Here is a 13,840-nt window from a genome sequence, read left to right on the forward strand (position 1 = left end):
ACCCGGGGAGAAATTCTATAAAATATTTCGATATTCACCTTCATAAATCGTGAATGATCCATTAGATGTTCAGTAATATTTCAGCACGAAGATTTTCGGGCGATTTGTCTCACTTGAAACGACATCAAAAACGTATCGTATCGTAATCGTAAGTCAAGTTCGTCCTTTTCACACGTTGAGTTAAATCTAATCTGTATGGTTATTTATTATCTCTGTTTGTTCATAACAGCCAAAAGAACTTATGTGTACTTGAGCATTCTGCGAAGACTAATTGATTCTCGTTTCTTTACAAGATACCATAGTTTTTTTTTCAAATGAGTATAAAATGTATCGGAAACGGAACAACTAAAAATTATTGTATAAGTGCAACAGAAAATATTCCTTAAGATTTCTGGATATTATGGGCATTGGCGTTATGGGTAATCCAGCAGGTTGAAATTAAATTTTATTTTATTTTTGATTATATCACATTTCATTCACACAATCAGAGTGGTGGATACGATTCTAAATCAATCGACTGCTATTGGGCAAAATTGATGGGTAGTACACTAGAACGAGACTAGAAAAAATACGCACTATTGGATGACAAATGAGACATGCAAACTCATAATCAACCGAAATATATAAATTACTTTTTTTTACAAATACAGTCATTTATAAGTACAACTGAAATAACGTACACAAATAAATAAAACTTTTCCATTTAGTCTGAATGCAACAAACCATCAAACATTGAAATAATGTAAACATAATTCATCCTAAGCGAAAAAAACATGTGGTATTTTGAGAATCCGTTTGCAATGAAATAAAATTAATTTGGCAGATAAATATTTAACATAATTCTTGATTTGCTTCTTAGACGCAATGCTCCCAACGCAAAGACACATTTTGTTTGCTCTTCCAATTACTTATATGCGTAATTTTATGAACAATTGTTTTTAAAACAACTTTGCTACGTCACTTATGTTCGTTATTAACTTTTACTATGCCTAAGGAAATTACGATCGCTACGTTATGCCCAAACAATTGCCCTAGTCAATATTCGATTGCATGTTGTTAAAAATAATTATTATATGACAAACCGCATGAGCACATGTAGAATCTAAAACAAGAGAAATATAATAATATAAGGTTTCAATAGTGTTCAAAAATGTTACCAACTCCTGCCTGACAAAAGAACACCAAACGGAACTGAAATAATGACTGATAATGCTCCAAATATTGACACTAAAGGCCTGCTCACAAATTGTTCAACTCTTCTGAATTCAAAATTTCAAAATCACTATCTACATCTTCGTCGGTTGAATCGTCATTTTTTTGCACCGCAAAAGTGGACAACCGCATCGATCGTATAGTGTTGCCGATGGAAGCAAGTGTAAGATTTTGAGGTTCAAAGCTTGAAACTGCGCCTTCCTGCTGTAGTTTCGTTTGATGTAGTTGGTACGCAGCGGCGTCTACTATGTGTTTGTAGGCGTTCTTTACAAGAACATTCCCTGCCAAACTACTAGCACTCAAAATGTCATAGCGGGCATCGTTTTGCCTGGTGTCACCATCTGCATTATCGTCGTCATTGCTGAAGCATAGCCCACGCGATATGTTGTCATCGGAATCGGACGAACTATTGGCGTTGAAATGGCTTACTTTAAACTCAATGTGTTTCTCGCGTACCGTACTTCCAACATCCGGTACCTTGGTTTTGGTACTTCTTTCTAACGATGAACTTTTGCCGACCCTCTCTGGACAAAACATTTCATCACTGCTTGATCCACTGTGTTCAGCCGATTCGAAATCGTTGCTGGTAGCTTCTGGTATCAGCATGTTTAAGTACATCTCCTCGTCCTGCTCGGCTGCATTTTTTACTTTTCTACCATCTGGAGCACCGATTGTGCCAGCGAGAACGTCGTCGCACTGCTCGTCAACCTCTTTCAACAAACTTTGGTTGATTTCATTTATTTCCGGTAGAAAATCTTTTACATCCAGCTCCAGCTGAGTTTCTTGGTTTGTACCTAAAAACAAACTTTGATATAGGTACGATTTTTAAGACAATAATACCAATCTGGGTCTTACCTGATTCATGATTCATTACAATTTTTATCTCGTACTTCCATTTGATGAAAAATGCTACCGCCAACACAGTTGCTAGTATAAACCACCATGGAAGAAAGTGGAACGAAGCGATGATGGTAAATGCGACACAAGTGAGCCATATGCACAACTTGATGGGACTGCTAGCGCGCAGATTCGCAAGCTTTTCTTCTAGTTTAGCAATTTCTTGATCAAGCCGCGCCGATTTCTGTAACTGGAGGGTGGCACAATGACAGCACCAAAATATTCCAAGATATGCAGCACAAATCATGCCAAAGGGACGAAAATCAAACCTGTAAACCATAGAAATGTAGCAAATCAATGTCATTAATTTGACGAATTGTTTTGTTGAAAAAACAACGTACCACAGCGTAAAACCCAAAGTAAATAGTAGTAATGATGCGTAGTAGCCTACAGCTTTGCACAACAGCAACCCATCTCGAATAGTATCGGACAAATTGGATAGTTTTTGTCGTATGATTTCCATACTGAAACGAAAAGAATAATTGTACATAATATTAATCAACATTGTTTTAAAATAACCCTATCCCCTTTGTTATAATTCCGGTGTAAATTAGGATTTATTTGTATCCAAAATCGAAAGAAAAAAACGTGAAAACTTGGCCTAAAAAAACGATTCAAACAAACTTTTTACGCATTATTATTTGAAAGGGGCTGCATGAATCAACATTTATGTCTTTGTTTTCGAACGCATGTTCTAATTACGGTGGGTCATTCCGTCGAGGTGTGTTTGTGGTGTGAAAATTTGCCTTTTACTTAAAAATAACTACACCGCCAGTCGTATGCATGTTCGCATTACCTGTTCCGAAATTTGAGGCCACATTGCAGGGCCCTTTTCGACAATGTGCCGAACGGAAACTCGCACTGAAATGCAATCACTTCAATTTATGGTTAAAAGAACCTTAGACAACTTGTTCTACGGTATCTTCAGGTGAATTAAACGCGCTGCTTATAGACGATTAAGTAACCACGCAATACGAGCGTTTGTCACACTAATGTTAGTTTTCATAACAAGTGAGGATACCCTTATTTACCTGCGGATTGTGTATGGAACCACGTTCGAATGCATTTGGCTACAACAGGACCTTGTAGAACTAGTAGGCGACTACAAGCAGCAAACTGCAGCAAATAATGGATGCTCAGAATCTCACTCTCCTCAACGCTGCTAAGCAAGTAATGAATTTCGATGTCAACACTACGCCGTCCAATTTCCTACAGTCGTCAACATCATAACAAAAGTTAATCTTCCGCAAATCTTGGGACATTTGGCGAACTGACACATGAGCACTGACATCCTTGCTGACACCGTAGGTCGTACGATAAATAAAGAAACCAAGTTGTACATAAACGCGTTTAAATGAGCAACTGAACTGTTTCAGGATCGTTTAATTCAATTTTACTTGTTGTTTCAAATTAAACTATGTTATGAGAATTTTATTATTTGATTACTTTTGGTAGAGGTCATATGGCTTTTATGATTTTGAAGCGTGGTATTAGATGCGTAAAACCATCATGCCCGCATCTGTATTGCTTTGACTCAAACGAATTTTGTCGTAAGTTCTATCCTGCAAATGAATAAATCCAAGGTATTACAAAATTTACTAAACCTACTTCAAGAGTTAGTAGGGGCTTTCAAAAGCATACGAAAAATATGCATTACATTCAAATATTCAGGTCTCCAGTATACCTATTTTTAATTTGATACAGCCAAGGAACCGCACGAAATGATTTCACTTTCATGCGACAAACGTGTGACCTAATTTTTACAAAACTAGTCGCTTGCATATGAATTAGGGTCATTTTTCTCTGGAGTTGTATTCTTTGAACGTAAATTCAAAAACACTTGTATAAGTCACCACAGATGGGATGAGTTACCTTTCTACCGATTTTAACCGATTTCGTGATATTTAGTCCCATAATGATTCTTTATACATGATTTTCGATTGAATGTTACTCGAAAGAGTTCGATCTCCCGGAAAGAAAATAATTCACACTTTATTTCTCCTTCAACACGTTTGCGCGCTAACTCAATAAATAAGTTCACGACTTGTCCAAACAGAACAAGTGAAAAACGGATTAATAATTCATCATTCCTCAAAAGTCAGTCGCCCTGGCCCATGGTTCTTCATATATCTACGATAAGCTTTGTAACGGGGATTGTCTGCCATCTGTTTTTTCTTTTCATTTTCCTGCTCAGTTTTCCATCGCTCAAAGTTGGATGTTATCCATAGCTCCTGTTTCAAAAACATGTCCACAGTTTCCGTTTCGATTGCATCAAATTGTACCGAAGTCAGCTTCATGTTCCTCCTAATGATGTATAACTGCTCTTCACGGCCGTAGGGCTGCTTTAGAATGGTGAACTTCCAGATCCATCGCCCCGCCCAACAGCAATAGCGACCGATAGTGTATGGTAGGAGAAACAGTTGTATCCACAGAATGTCCTTAATTTCTGGCTTTGCGTAAGCTCCTTGAATGTCCATGTTGTTTTCGATCACCTTGCGAATTTGCTCGTCGTGCTCCTTCTTTTGCTCAGCCTTAGACAGTTTAATGCGTTTTCCACCGCTGGTAGAGCCGTTACTTTGCGATTGGTTTATCATTTCCAGAGCTTTGTTACGATACTTCGGTAGAGACATGAAGTATTTGATTGCCGTGTCGTACCGTTGCCACCGGGATATGTATTGTATGCAGGAAATGATGCTGATAGTCACCACAACCACCAGCCTCACGTCGATCTTTGTTTTCCTACGATAATATCGGTAGAAATGCGAGTAGTACTCCTGCGGGTTGTCCAGCATGTAGTTGTAGTCGTTGCGGGATTCTTCATCCTTCAGCACTTCGTACGCCGTGGCTATTTTCTTAAACAATTCCTCGGCAACCTGCTTCTGCTCAACTCCATGATGTACATCCGGGTGGTACTTCCGTGCTAGCTGGCGATAGTTTTTGGCAATTTCTTGCTTGGTACTTTCCCGCGTCACTCCCAGCAGCTCGTAGCAGTTATCCTGGCCGCAATAAAACTGATCTAGGTAATGTCCATTGCTCTGAATAGTACATAATCCTAAAATGAATATAATCCAACGAGAACGGTGTACTGCCGTCGTCATCCTGATCTACACTTGGTGTATGGTAGGCCGCTGTCAATATTGACAGACAGCTTTGCTGCATATCAGCTGCACCGAGGTTATTAGATACAACACCACTTGTTTCTCTTTTTTTCAACAATTTCATTTGGTAAAACAATACAGGTGCCCATATCGAGGTCGACAATTTGCAAGGAAATGCTCTAACACGACTATAACGAAAATTTCCAACATTTAGCTCGTTATATATCATCAATATTTCATGGCTCAAGAGGCTACACCCCTGGGTTTATGGAAAAGGGTGCTATATAAGCCCAATAAATGTAAACACCGCAGCCCTTGGGGCGTCAGATTATCAGCGGCAGCGATGTAAGGCTGTCTCTTTCCAATGCTTCCATTGCTTTTGCCTCAGGTACAGTTTTGTTTTATGCTCAATACTGAATCAGCGACGCTGTTGGAAACAATTGTTGTTCCTTTAGGGAAAAGTAAACCAAGCCGTGTGAGGCGTTGATTTCAAATTTTGTAATCGTACTTATTCTCAGTGCTTCTATCACACTTATCCCGCATATTTTTTGGTTGATTTTGTCTGCAGTTTGTGTGTGTATTCATTTTTCAACATGAGTATTCCGGATGTGGTTGATATCATAAAGAATGTTGACAAAGAACTTGTTGATCGTGAAAGTGTTATGGAACGACCTGGTGATGTCGGCGATGCGCTGGGGACGCGCAAAGCGCAGTAAGTATTGGCGAACTCAGCATGTTATGGAAAACATCTGTTTTTTGGCTTCGCGCTATATGTCAGCTTTTCATTCTCCATCTACGATGGCCCAAACAAAACATTCATCCTTACATTACCCTTGGGGTAGTGAAGCTGCAAACCTTCCTTTTCCCACTTACCAAACAATTACAACTATGCTTATATCGTAAACCATATCCATGCTAAAACCATCAATTCGCCTTTCTGTTTTTTTTAGCGAACCGTTCGATCCACGGCTTTGTGCACGAATGCCCGTTGACCGTTATGCTGCCGACTACAATATGAAACATAAACGTCGTGGGCTGGCTTTGATTTTCAATCATGAAAACTTCGATGTGCCGCAGCTGAAGATGCGAGCAGGAACAAACGTAGACTGCGAAAATCTGACTGCAACATTAAAGGGATTAGACTTCGACGTGCACGTATACAAGGACCTAAAGCTTCGCGACCTACAGAAGGAAATCGAGCGAGGTAAGTTATCCATAAGGCAATTGAAGGTTAACGAGACGCATAACTCCAACAGCTGCGCAGAAATCAAAGCCTTTACCAAACAAAGGCATACATGATTTCTCGGAAGCGCCTCATTCGGTTGTTGTGCTTTACCTTTTACGATGAATGCCCAATTGCAGCGAATGTTGCATTATATGTTGTAAAAAGGTAAACGTCCTCTAACACATTTCATCATACATTCTCTCCACTACATCTAGCCTCCCAGATGGACCACAGCGATGCGGACTGCATTCTCATAACAATTTTGTCCCACGGGGAGCTGGGCTACCTGTATGCCAAGGATTGCCAGTACAAACTTGATGTCATATGGTCTTATTTCACGGCAAACCACTGTCCGTCTTTGGCCGGGAAGCCCAAGCTGTTCTTCATACAGGCGTGCCAGGGCGACCAGCTTGACGGGGGTATGCTGTTGTCTCCCAAGGATCGAACAGAAACGGATAGCTCCTCGTCCATGACATTCAAGATACCGACGCATGCGGATTTCCTTATCGCGTACTCGACTATTCCGGGCTTCTACTCGTGGCGCAACACCCAGAAGGGCTCTTGGTTCATGCAATCGCTTTGCCAAGAACTCAATTCGCATGGCCGAAAGTACGATATCCTCACACTATTGACGTTTGTCGCCCAACGTGTCGCATACGATTTCGAATCAAACACGCCGGATATCCCGATGATGCACCAGCAAAAACAGATACCGTGCATCACGACCATGTTGACCCGTTTGCTACGATTCGAGGAGAAAAAAGCATTTTGATAAGAACTGATCCGGAGAGACTTCACTTGCTGATCATCAGTCAAGGATGGTTAAGATATCCAAGGCCACAGTTATTGATTTACGTACATTTAAGTTTACACGCGGAAAAAGTAAATCTAATTTTTAGGGTCACTCATACATAAATTTTTTTAATCGTAAATATGTTTTCTTATGGAGCATTCCACACTATAAAATAATTTGAAGAAGAGAAGAGCCCCAATATATTAGCCCCATTCATGGGCGATACTCATGATTCCAGGATAATGCGAATAAAGAACAACTTTTAAACTTTCTATACTTTTAACTCTGTAACTCTTTTTTACTTCCTTTTTTACTTGCCAGTGCGATATATGTGCTGTGATTTTGTAGTTTAGTGCATAAATAAAAGTGCATACAAAGTTGAAGCGCAAAAAGTCAAAAGCAATGCTTTGTTCGAAAAGAGGGCGTTCAGTTTTATTGGCAGGCAACACAACAAATCGATTTATTTTGTATTGATTTCTACTTGTTTTGTGTCGCTTTGTCGGTAACTCCAGTACGATTGTAGTTGAGAATATATCCGAAATCGTTTGAACTAAAAACTGGAACCAGACGTTGATGAGCTTAGGGATTCAATGGGATAGAGTAATAATATCTAAACAACTAAACTAAACAGATAGTTAACAGCTATAAAGGGTAGGTATATTTCTAAAACAAAATAAACCTGGCAATGAATAATACTACCGAAATAATAACACTGTAAAAATTTTCCTTGTGATACTAATAAAAGTAAAAAGTTAAAATACAGACGATGTAAAGGAGTCAAGGATATTTGTCGTCGTGTGACCAGTTTGCTAGACCATACCGTAACGATCACTGTTATGAACATACAATTAAATCGACAGTCATTTTTATGTAGCAGCTCGATGGTTTTGATTCTAATTGGTAGGGTTGTAGAATACAGTATTTGTAATCGAACCAAATCAAGTTTTAAAATAAAAAGAATTAGTTCGTCGACCGTCCCAGGTTTTGACCAAGAAAAAACCAGTTAAAGAAAATTAAAGAAGACATTGAAGTACACAACTCAAAACCAAATGTGTGCACAATTCAACATTTTAGTTCTTTGTTGGTATCATATGTACCTTATTTAAAGCTTGTATGGCTATTAAGTTTTTATTTATCAATGTTGATCAATGAATATTTGAGTTTTCTGTCCCATACTATTGCCCTTGCTTTGCTCCCACTCATTTCTTCTTTCTCGGTGCCTTTTCTAGGTTATCATTCGTGGCGAGTGAAGCTCGGATACGTTTTCGATTGGAGGATAGTGTGTGGAAGACGGCGGTCCCCAGTCATGCAATCCACCCGAGTTCGCCAACCGATGCGTTAGACGGTGGGCTATACTGAATCCTCCGCTACCTTCTAATTGTGTTAGAACGATAATGACCTGTAACCGGTAACGATTAATCGGATGTTAGCGACAATATATGTTTCCTTTGTAACATCATACAAAATACAATTACCTGACGCTGTAGGGGCGGCACGGAATCGACAGTTTTCAATTCGCCTCGGGTTGACACCACATTGTAACTCTCTTGACAGTCGCACTTTACGTGAATCCACTTATTTTCATGTCTATTCTCTACCATCACAACTAATCCTGCCCAACCCTGTTGATAGATAGATAAGAGTCGAATGTGATTAAGCATTTCAATTAAAAGGATCACAAACCGGACTGCGGTCACTCAATTACCTTAGTAAGATAGTATGCAGTCATGCCCTCACGTCCTTCATGCCGTTGTCCTTTGGCCAGTGTCAGGCTAATGATGGCATCTGCCAGAAGGAACGGAGGCGGCGTAATCTGTTCGACTAGTAGGCGCTTAGAGCTATGAATGGCCAACACGCATTGTGGATATTGCATGAAATCATCAATTCCCGTGTGCCAATGGTTGAAGGCGAGGCAAACCAGCATATACAAGTCTGTTTCCAACATCTTATGACAGCCAACGAAACCGCGAACCTGTAAAAAACGAGCGTTAGGAGTGTGCCGATACTCTGATGCTCATGCATATAGAATCTATGCACGTATACCTGTCTTTTGCTGTGTTCCACAAGACGGCCTACTTCCGGATTAGCCGGATTTCTTGTGCGAAACAACACAACGCAGAGATCAAGTTGGGATCGTTGAGATTTTTCGGAATTTCTGCACGTTGAAAAGATATGGGAAAATTACCATATGAATTATTCAAATATAACAACCCGCTTTCCACCAATTACCTTTGCCCTTCTTGGAATAGAGTGAATTCTGCCTCAGTCGGTTCGAGTACCGTTATTAACACACACGATAAAGCTCTTAGGGGTTGCAGTGTACCAAACAGACGTACTTCGTTCCATTCTGAACGAACCTTGCATATATCAATGCAATCAAAGTATCTAGAAAACAACAGAGTCAAAATGGGAATAGAATTATTACATGGGCACCCCCAAAAACCTGCACGATATCGATAATTTTACTAAGCTTACCTGAGGACGTCCTCAAAAGAAATCCAAAATACACCTTCGGATCCGCCATGAGGCATCAGACTATCTCTGAGTTCATCTGTCCACAGCTCGGAATCATCTGACCAATCCCCTGTAGATGTATACGTAGGGCAAGTTAGAAAATACTCAAGATGTATTGCCTAATTTAATGTTGAAAATTGAACCCGTTGAAACTAATAACATATTTAAATAATTGTAGTGCGCTAATTTCCAAACCCTACCAAAAAACAAATTTTATCATGTCAAGTACACCCGTTATGACTGTAACAACGAGCAACATACTAAAGAAAAATTAACAAAGTTAACATATCTAATTAAACTTACTATCTATATCAAAAATATATACTACCAGTGCTGTGATTTTAGTTTGGTGCAGAAATGATGTATGTTTATGTACCTTGCCAAGAAAAGTGTCCCCAGGGATTGCGTAGTTTCAACAGTCTGTGTCCTTTAATGTCCCGGACGTCCAGCACGGAGTAGGCGTGCCGTGGCCGTAGTCCCTTTCGCTGGTATTCGTCTTCATCGACCTTCATATTACCGCCGCCACAACTGGCTCCCATTAGAAACTTCACTAACCTGGAACTGAGCAGCTGTGCCCAAATCAGATCGCGGTCTAAATCATCCTCGCTCGGTATCGGCAGCGAACTGGCCTGCAACGGGATACTCTCACAAGGTGCCCCGGTCAAGGTGGCTAGCCCTTCAATTGCACGGCCGGACACCAGCGCTTCGTAGCAGCCGTGAATTTTAGCCACCGCTTTTTCGATCAGTGGCACCCAAAGCTGTTTTCTCTTCGCCTGTGAGTACACCAGGTGGCCACGCTTGTCGCACGGCAACAAGTCGTCTACGAGCACCGTCGTCCAGCGACCGTCTTTGCACAGTTTCACCTGGTAAGCGCCCTGAGGGCAGATTTCCTTTGTCAACAGCACCTCCTTCACGAGATCCTCGCGTTCGGCCAGCACGGCCAACGCGCTTAACAACCAGCAGTTACCTAACACCCCTTGGCAGATGTCGGAAGGTAATGGCGTGCGAAACACGGCCCAGGGCGGTGTAGCCTGGTGTCCACCCTCGCAAAATATGTCATGCGGTCGACGCCATTGCGCGACCGGATTAATCTCGTTGTTAGACGCTGGCTGGTAATAGAGGCTTTTGGTAGCCGGTGGAAACGAGTCGTCCACAAAAGCCTGCCCATTTTCAACGCAGTACTCAATGATGCTCTTCCAACGGTTCAGCGCCTCCAAGTCATCAAGCTGGCGCTGATTTTCCTCCAGTCGACTGTTCTTCTGCTTCTGCTGCTGCTGATGCCACATGAACCCACCGGTATCAATGTGCCGGTGACTCGAGCAGATATCGCAAACCACACACGCAAGCGAGTTCTCGAACGTACAGGCTGGACATTGCCACGTTCGCTTGGGTATAGACACTTGCATCACCGACGTAGGCTTAAGCGCGACGACAACCGCCGAACCACCGGAAGTGCTAGCCACATTACCACTGATCATAATCCCTCCACCGCCGTTTCCACCAGCCACAGGCATTTGCTTTGGAATAGCACCAGAGTCGATTGACGAGGCGAGCGGATGCGGTGCGGAACTGGACCGACTGCTGTTGGATGGTCCATCGCACTGCCCCAGTATCAGGCGATTGGTGGCCAACGACTCGTTCACTTGCCCGTTAGCAGCTTTCAGAATCGGTCGAGCCGATTTACAAGCACTGCAGTCATGTTGCACAATCGAATTCTTCAGGGTGCATTTAACGCAAGTCCAGAACTCGCCCTTTTTCAGCGTCATTTCTTCCACATTGCAAATGCTGCGCAGTTTCGATCCTCCACATGCAATACAGGCGAGTGACCCGCTGGAATTGACAAGCGTGCACTTCCTGCAAGTCCATTCCTGCTCGTCCGTAAGTTGAGATGCTGAAAACAGAAGAAATAAGATACGGATTGGGAATGTTATCGATGTCTCAATTATCTTATTTCTTACGATTACAATCACTCTGGTTGTATTGAATATTTAAAACAACAAACTGCTGATGGCAATTTCATCGCACATGACATATCACTATACATACGTTTCGTACACCACTCATCGTCCAAATCTTGCTCAAAACTTGCTATTGGAACTTTAACGATTGCAGGTATATTATCTAGTTCCCGAATGGTGGAATTCTGATGCGTACTATATTCATCCATCACCGTAAAGATATCACGACTATCTCCATCGAAATTAGCTGCTGATGGAGATTTTGTGGAAAAACACGACAGTGTTACACAATGTTATTCAAGTTCAAATCATTCGAATATTACCTTTATCTAAATTATATTTATAGTTGGAAAGCTGTTTGTTGTATTTACATTTAGCAGCTACCTTCTCATTGCCAGCATTGCTGATGCCAGTTTCCTCGATATCTTCCGGTTTCCTTGTATGAGCAAACAATAACATGCACGGTAATATTAAATTATTTACTTTCGAAAACACCAAACTATTAAAACTCACCCGTTTTTGCACCTTATTATTGCTGAATTGTTTATATCTTCACTGCGTACTGCGTCCTTCGATGTGAAAGGTTGAGTGATGTTACTGGCAGTTGAATTGTTATTTACAGCATCACTCGCTAGCTTGGTTTTTCGTTTAGCTTCTTTGTTGATAACTGCATAAATCGGTTCCGGCGCTGTCAATGAAGTAAAAAACAATCCTTGCTTTTAAAATTACTCGTTATTATCTACTTCTTATTTGTTTAATGTTGAACAACCATCAGAACACATTGACATAGATCAAACTTTGGTAAATGGGAGTGTAATATATTGATAGAATATGGTACAATATAGTACAATAGATTGATTTAATTTTAAATTTATAAAAGCTGATAAACAAACAAGTGGTATAACCGAAAATAGTTCTTGTCAATACACATAGTCCAGTTCTATCAATATTCGTTTCTGTTGATGAATAATATATTCAACCCACCTGATTGAATGGCCATTTTCGTTTTAGTATTAGCCTTGAGCCTCACATTTGTTGTAGAATTATCAATGAGCTGTGGTGTAGTCGAAGGGACCACAATCAATCCGCCTGTGCGCTTGGTGATCGTCGTGGTACCGCTAAACGTACCGCGTTCGCGTTCGAGGTTAACATAATTTGCTTTCATACAGTGCGATAATTGAGATTCTCCGCAACAGCAGCACTTCTGCGTCGTATCGCTTTCGAAGCTGAATTGATTGTAGATACAAAAACTACACCGTGCCGATCCGACATGGTCCATGCTGCGATAAGCTTTAATGCTGACCGAGGCAAAGGGAATGTACTTCTCGTGGCCACAGTTTGCGCCGTGGTGCTCGTTTCTGCAAATAACGTGCGTCAAAGATTTTTTTATCGTTTCCTTGTATACCGGGGCTATAACACTTAGAGCTTCACAATTAATGCAGTGCCAGGACACGCTACGATTGTAAGCACGGCACCGGTGGCAATTCCATTTGCGATTGATGCTCGGCTGGGAATGGTGCCGCTTACGATTCCAGCAACAGCGTTCTGGGAGCGAGTGAACGAAGGATCGTTCGATTTTTTTTCTATTGATATTTTTGTGTGCAAGCGCTAGACTGTCTTTTACTCGGAACAGACAATCGTTTGAAACTAGTTTTCTGAAATATTAAAAAAATAGCAACTATGTATATTTCTTTACAGTTTGCCAAAGTGTTGGTTTCATCACGAAGAGAAAAGTTTATTGTCTACTACAGTATAGAAGGAAATGAAAACAAATTAAAATGACAAACCCTTTTTAAAAAAAAGTGTGCTCTACTTTACAAACATCTTCTACTGTGGAGCGTATAGTTTTATCAACTAAACCGATAAAACTATCTTTAAAAAAAGTGTCTGTAGTAGCTTTTCCTTACCTATTCACATCTTTCATTCGAACGCATGACGACGAAACGGGAATGTTGTCGTTGGTTGAGAGAATTTGATGGTTAATAATATCGACGTTATTTACTTTGCGAAACACTCGACACCTAAGGCATCGTACGCTTTCGGTTGGATTCAAGTAATTACACTGAATGCAATACCACTGAAGTACCGATGCAATTGTACCCATTTTGACACATTTTATATTCTAATTTTACACATTAATTTA

At 40.8% G+C, this 13,840-nt stretch overlaps 4 protein-coding genes across 4 annotated transcripts; 1 reads left to right on the forward strand and 3 right to left on the reverse strand.

Annotated features, from left to right (window-relative positions):
- Positions 1–824: 824 nt before the first annotated feature.
- LOC131291030 (uncharacterized) lies at positions 825–3,349 on the reverse strand. The gene is made up of 4 exons (XM_058320222.1): positions 3,141–3,349; positions 2,451–2,573; positions 2,068–2,378; positions 825–2,006 (listed from the first exon to the last, which is right to left on the reverse strand). Exons 1-4 carry the CDS (start codon positions 3,173–3,175, stop codon positions 1,240–1,242), a joined length of 1,236 nt encoding a protein of 411 aa, XP_058176205.1. The 5' UTR covers positions 3,176–3,349; the 3' UTR covers positions 825–1,239.
- Positions 3,350–4,069: 720 nt separating this feature from the next.
- On the reverse strand, positions 4,070–5,207 carry LOC131291279 (dnaJ homolog subfamily C member 25 homolog). The gene has a single exon (XM_058320468.1). It carries the CDS (start codon positions 5,205–5,207, stop codon positions 4,194–4,196), a length of 1,014 nt encoding a protein of 337 aa, XP_058176451.1. The 3' UTR covers positions 4,070–4,193.
- Positions 5,208–5,627: 420 nt separating this feature from the next.
- Positions 5,628–7,224, forward strand: LOC131291281 (caspase-like). The gene is made up of 3 exons (XM_058320470.1): positions 5,628–5,919; positions 6,158–6,411; positions 6,648–7,224. Exons 1-3 carry the CDS (start codon positions 5,801–5,803, stop codon positions 7,202–7,204), a joined length of 930 nt encoding a protein of 309 aa, XP_058176453.1. The 5' UTR covers positions 5,628–5,800; the 3' UTR covers positions 7,205–7,224.
- Positions 7,225–8,301: 1,077 nt separating this feature from the next.
- On the reverse strand, positions 8,302–13,823 carry LOC131291373 (calpain-D). The gene is made up of 12 exons (XM_058320574.1): positions 13,605–13,823; positions 12,682–13,352; positions 12,211–12,385; positions 12,021–12,133; positions 11,786–11,947; positions 10,116–11,630; positions 9,701–9,809; positions 9,455–9,610; positions 9,269–9,380; positions 8,931–9,197; positions 8,701–8,847; positions 8,302–8,624 (listed from the first exon to the last, which is right to left on the reverse strand). The coding sequence occupies exons 1-12, from the start codon at positions 13,799–13,801 to the stop codon at positions 8,451–8,453; spliced, it is 3,798 nt and encodes a 1,265-aa protein (XP_058176557.1). The 5' UTR covers positions 13,802–13,823; the 3' UTR covers positions 8,302–8,450.
- Positions 13,824–13,840: the final 17 nt, after the last annotated feature.

Source organism: Anopheles ziemanni, chromosome X (assembly GCF_943734765.1).
Source record: "Anopheles ziemanni chromosome X, idAnoZiCoDA_A2_x.2, whole genome shotgun sequence".
NCBI lineage: Eukaryota > Metazoa > Arthropoda > Insecta > Diptera > Culicidae > Anopheles > Anopheles ziemanni.

Excerpts from the sequence above, each read along its gene's own strand:
- LOC131291030 (XM_058320222.1), bottom strand. The coding sequence starts at position 3,175 with ATGCATTCGAACGTGGTTCCATACACAATCCGCAG. Across the intron at positions 2,379-2,450 it reads ACTTTGGGTTTTACGCTGTG|GTTTGATTTTCGTCCCTTTG; the intron begins GTACGTTGTTTT and ends TATGGTTTACAG. Across the intron at positions 2,007-2,067 it reads TGTAATGAATCATGAATCAG|GTACAAACCAAGAAACTCAG; the intron begins GTAAGACCCAGA and ends GTTTGTTTTTAG.
- LOC131291281 (XM_058320470.1), top strand. The coding sequence starts at position 5,801 with ATGAGTATTCCGGATGTGGTTGATATCATAAAGAATGTTGACAAAGAA. Across the intron at positions 5,920-6,157 it reads CTGGGGACGCGCAAAGCGCA|CGAACCGTTCGATCCACGGC; the intron begins GTAAGTATTGGC and ends TGTTTTTTTTAG. Across the intron at positions 6,412-6,647 it reads ACAGAAGGAAATCGAGCGAG|CCTCCCAGATGGACCACAGC; the intron begins GTAAGTTATCCA and ends CACTACATCTAG.
- LOC131291279 (XM_058320468.1), bottom strand. The coding sequence starts at position 5,207 with ATGACGACGGCAGTACACCGTTCTCGTTGGATTATATTCATTTTAGGA.
- LOC131291373 (XM_058320574.1), bottom strand. The coding sequence starts at position 13,801 with ATGGGTACAATTGCATCGGTACTTCAGTGGTATTGCATTCAGTGTAAT. Across the intron at positions 11,631-11,785 it reads CGATGAGTGGTGTACGAAAC|CATCTCAACTTACGGACGAG; the intron begins GTATGTATAGTG and ends TTCTGTTTTCAG. Across the intron at positions 9,198-9,268 it reads TGGAACACAGCAAAAGACAG|GTTCGCGGTTTCGTTGGCTG; the intron begins GTATACGTGCAT and ends CGTTTTTTACAG.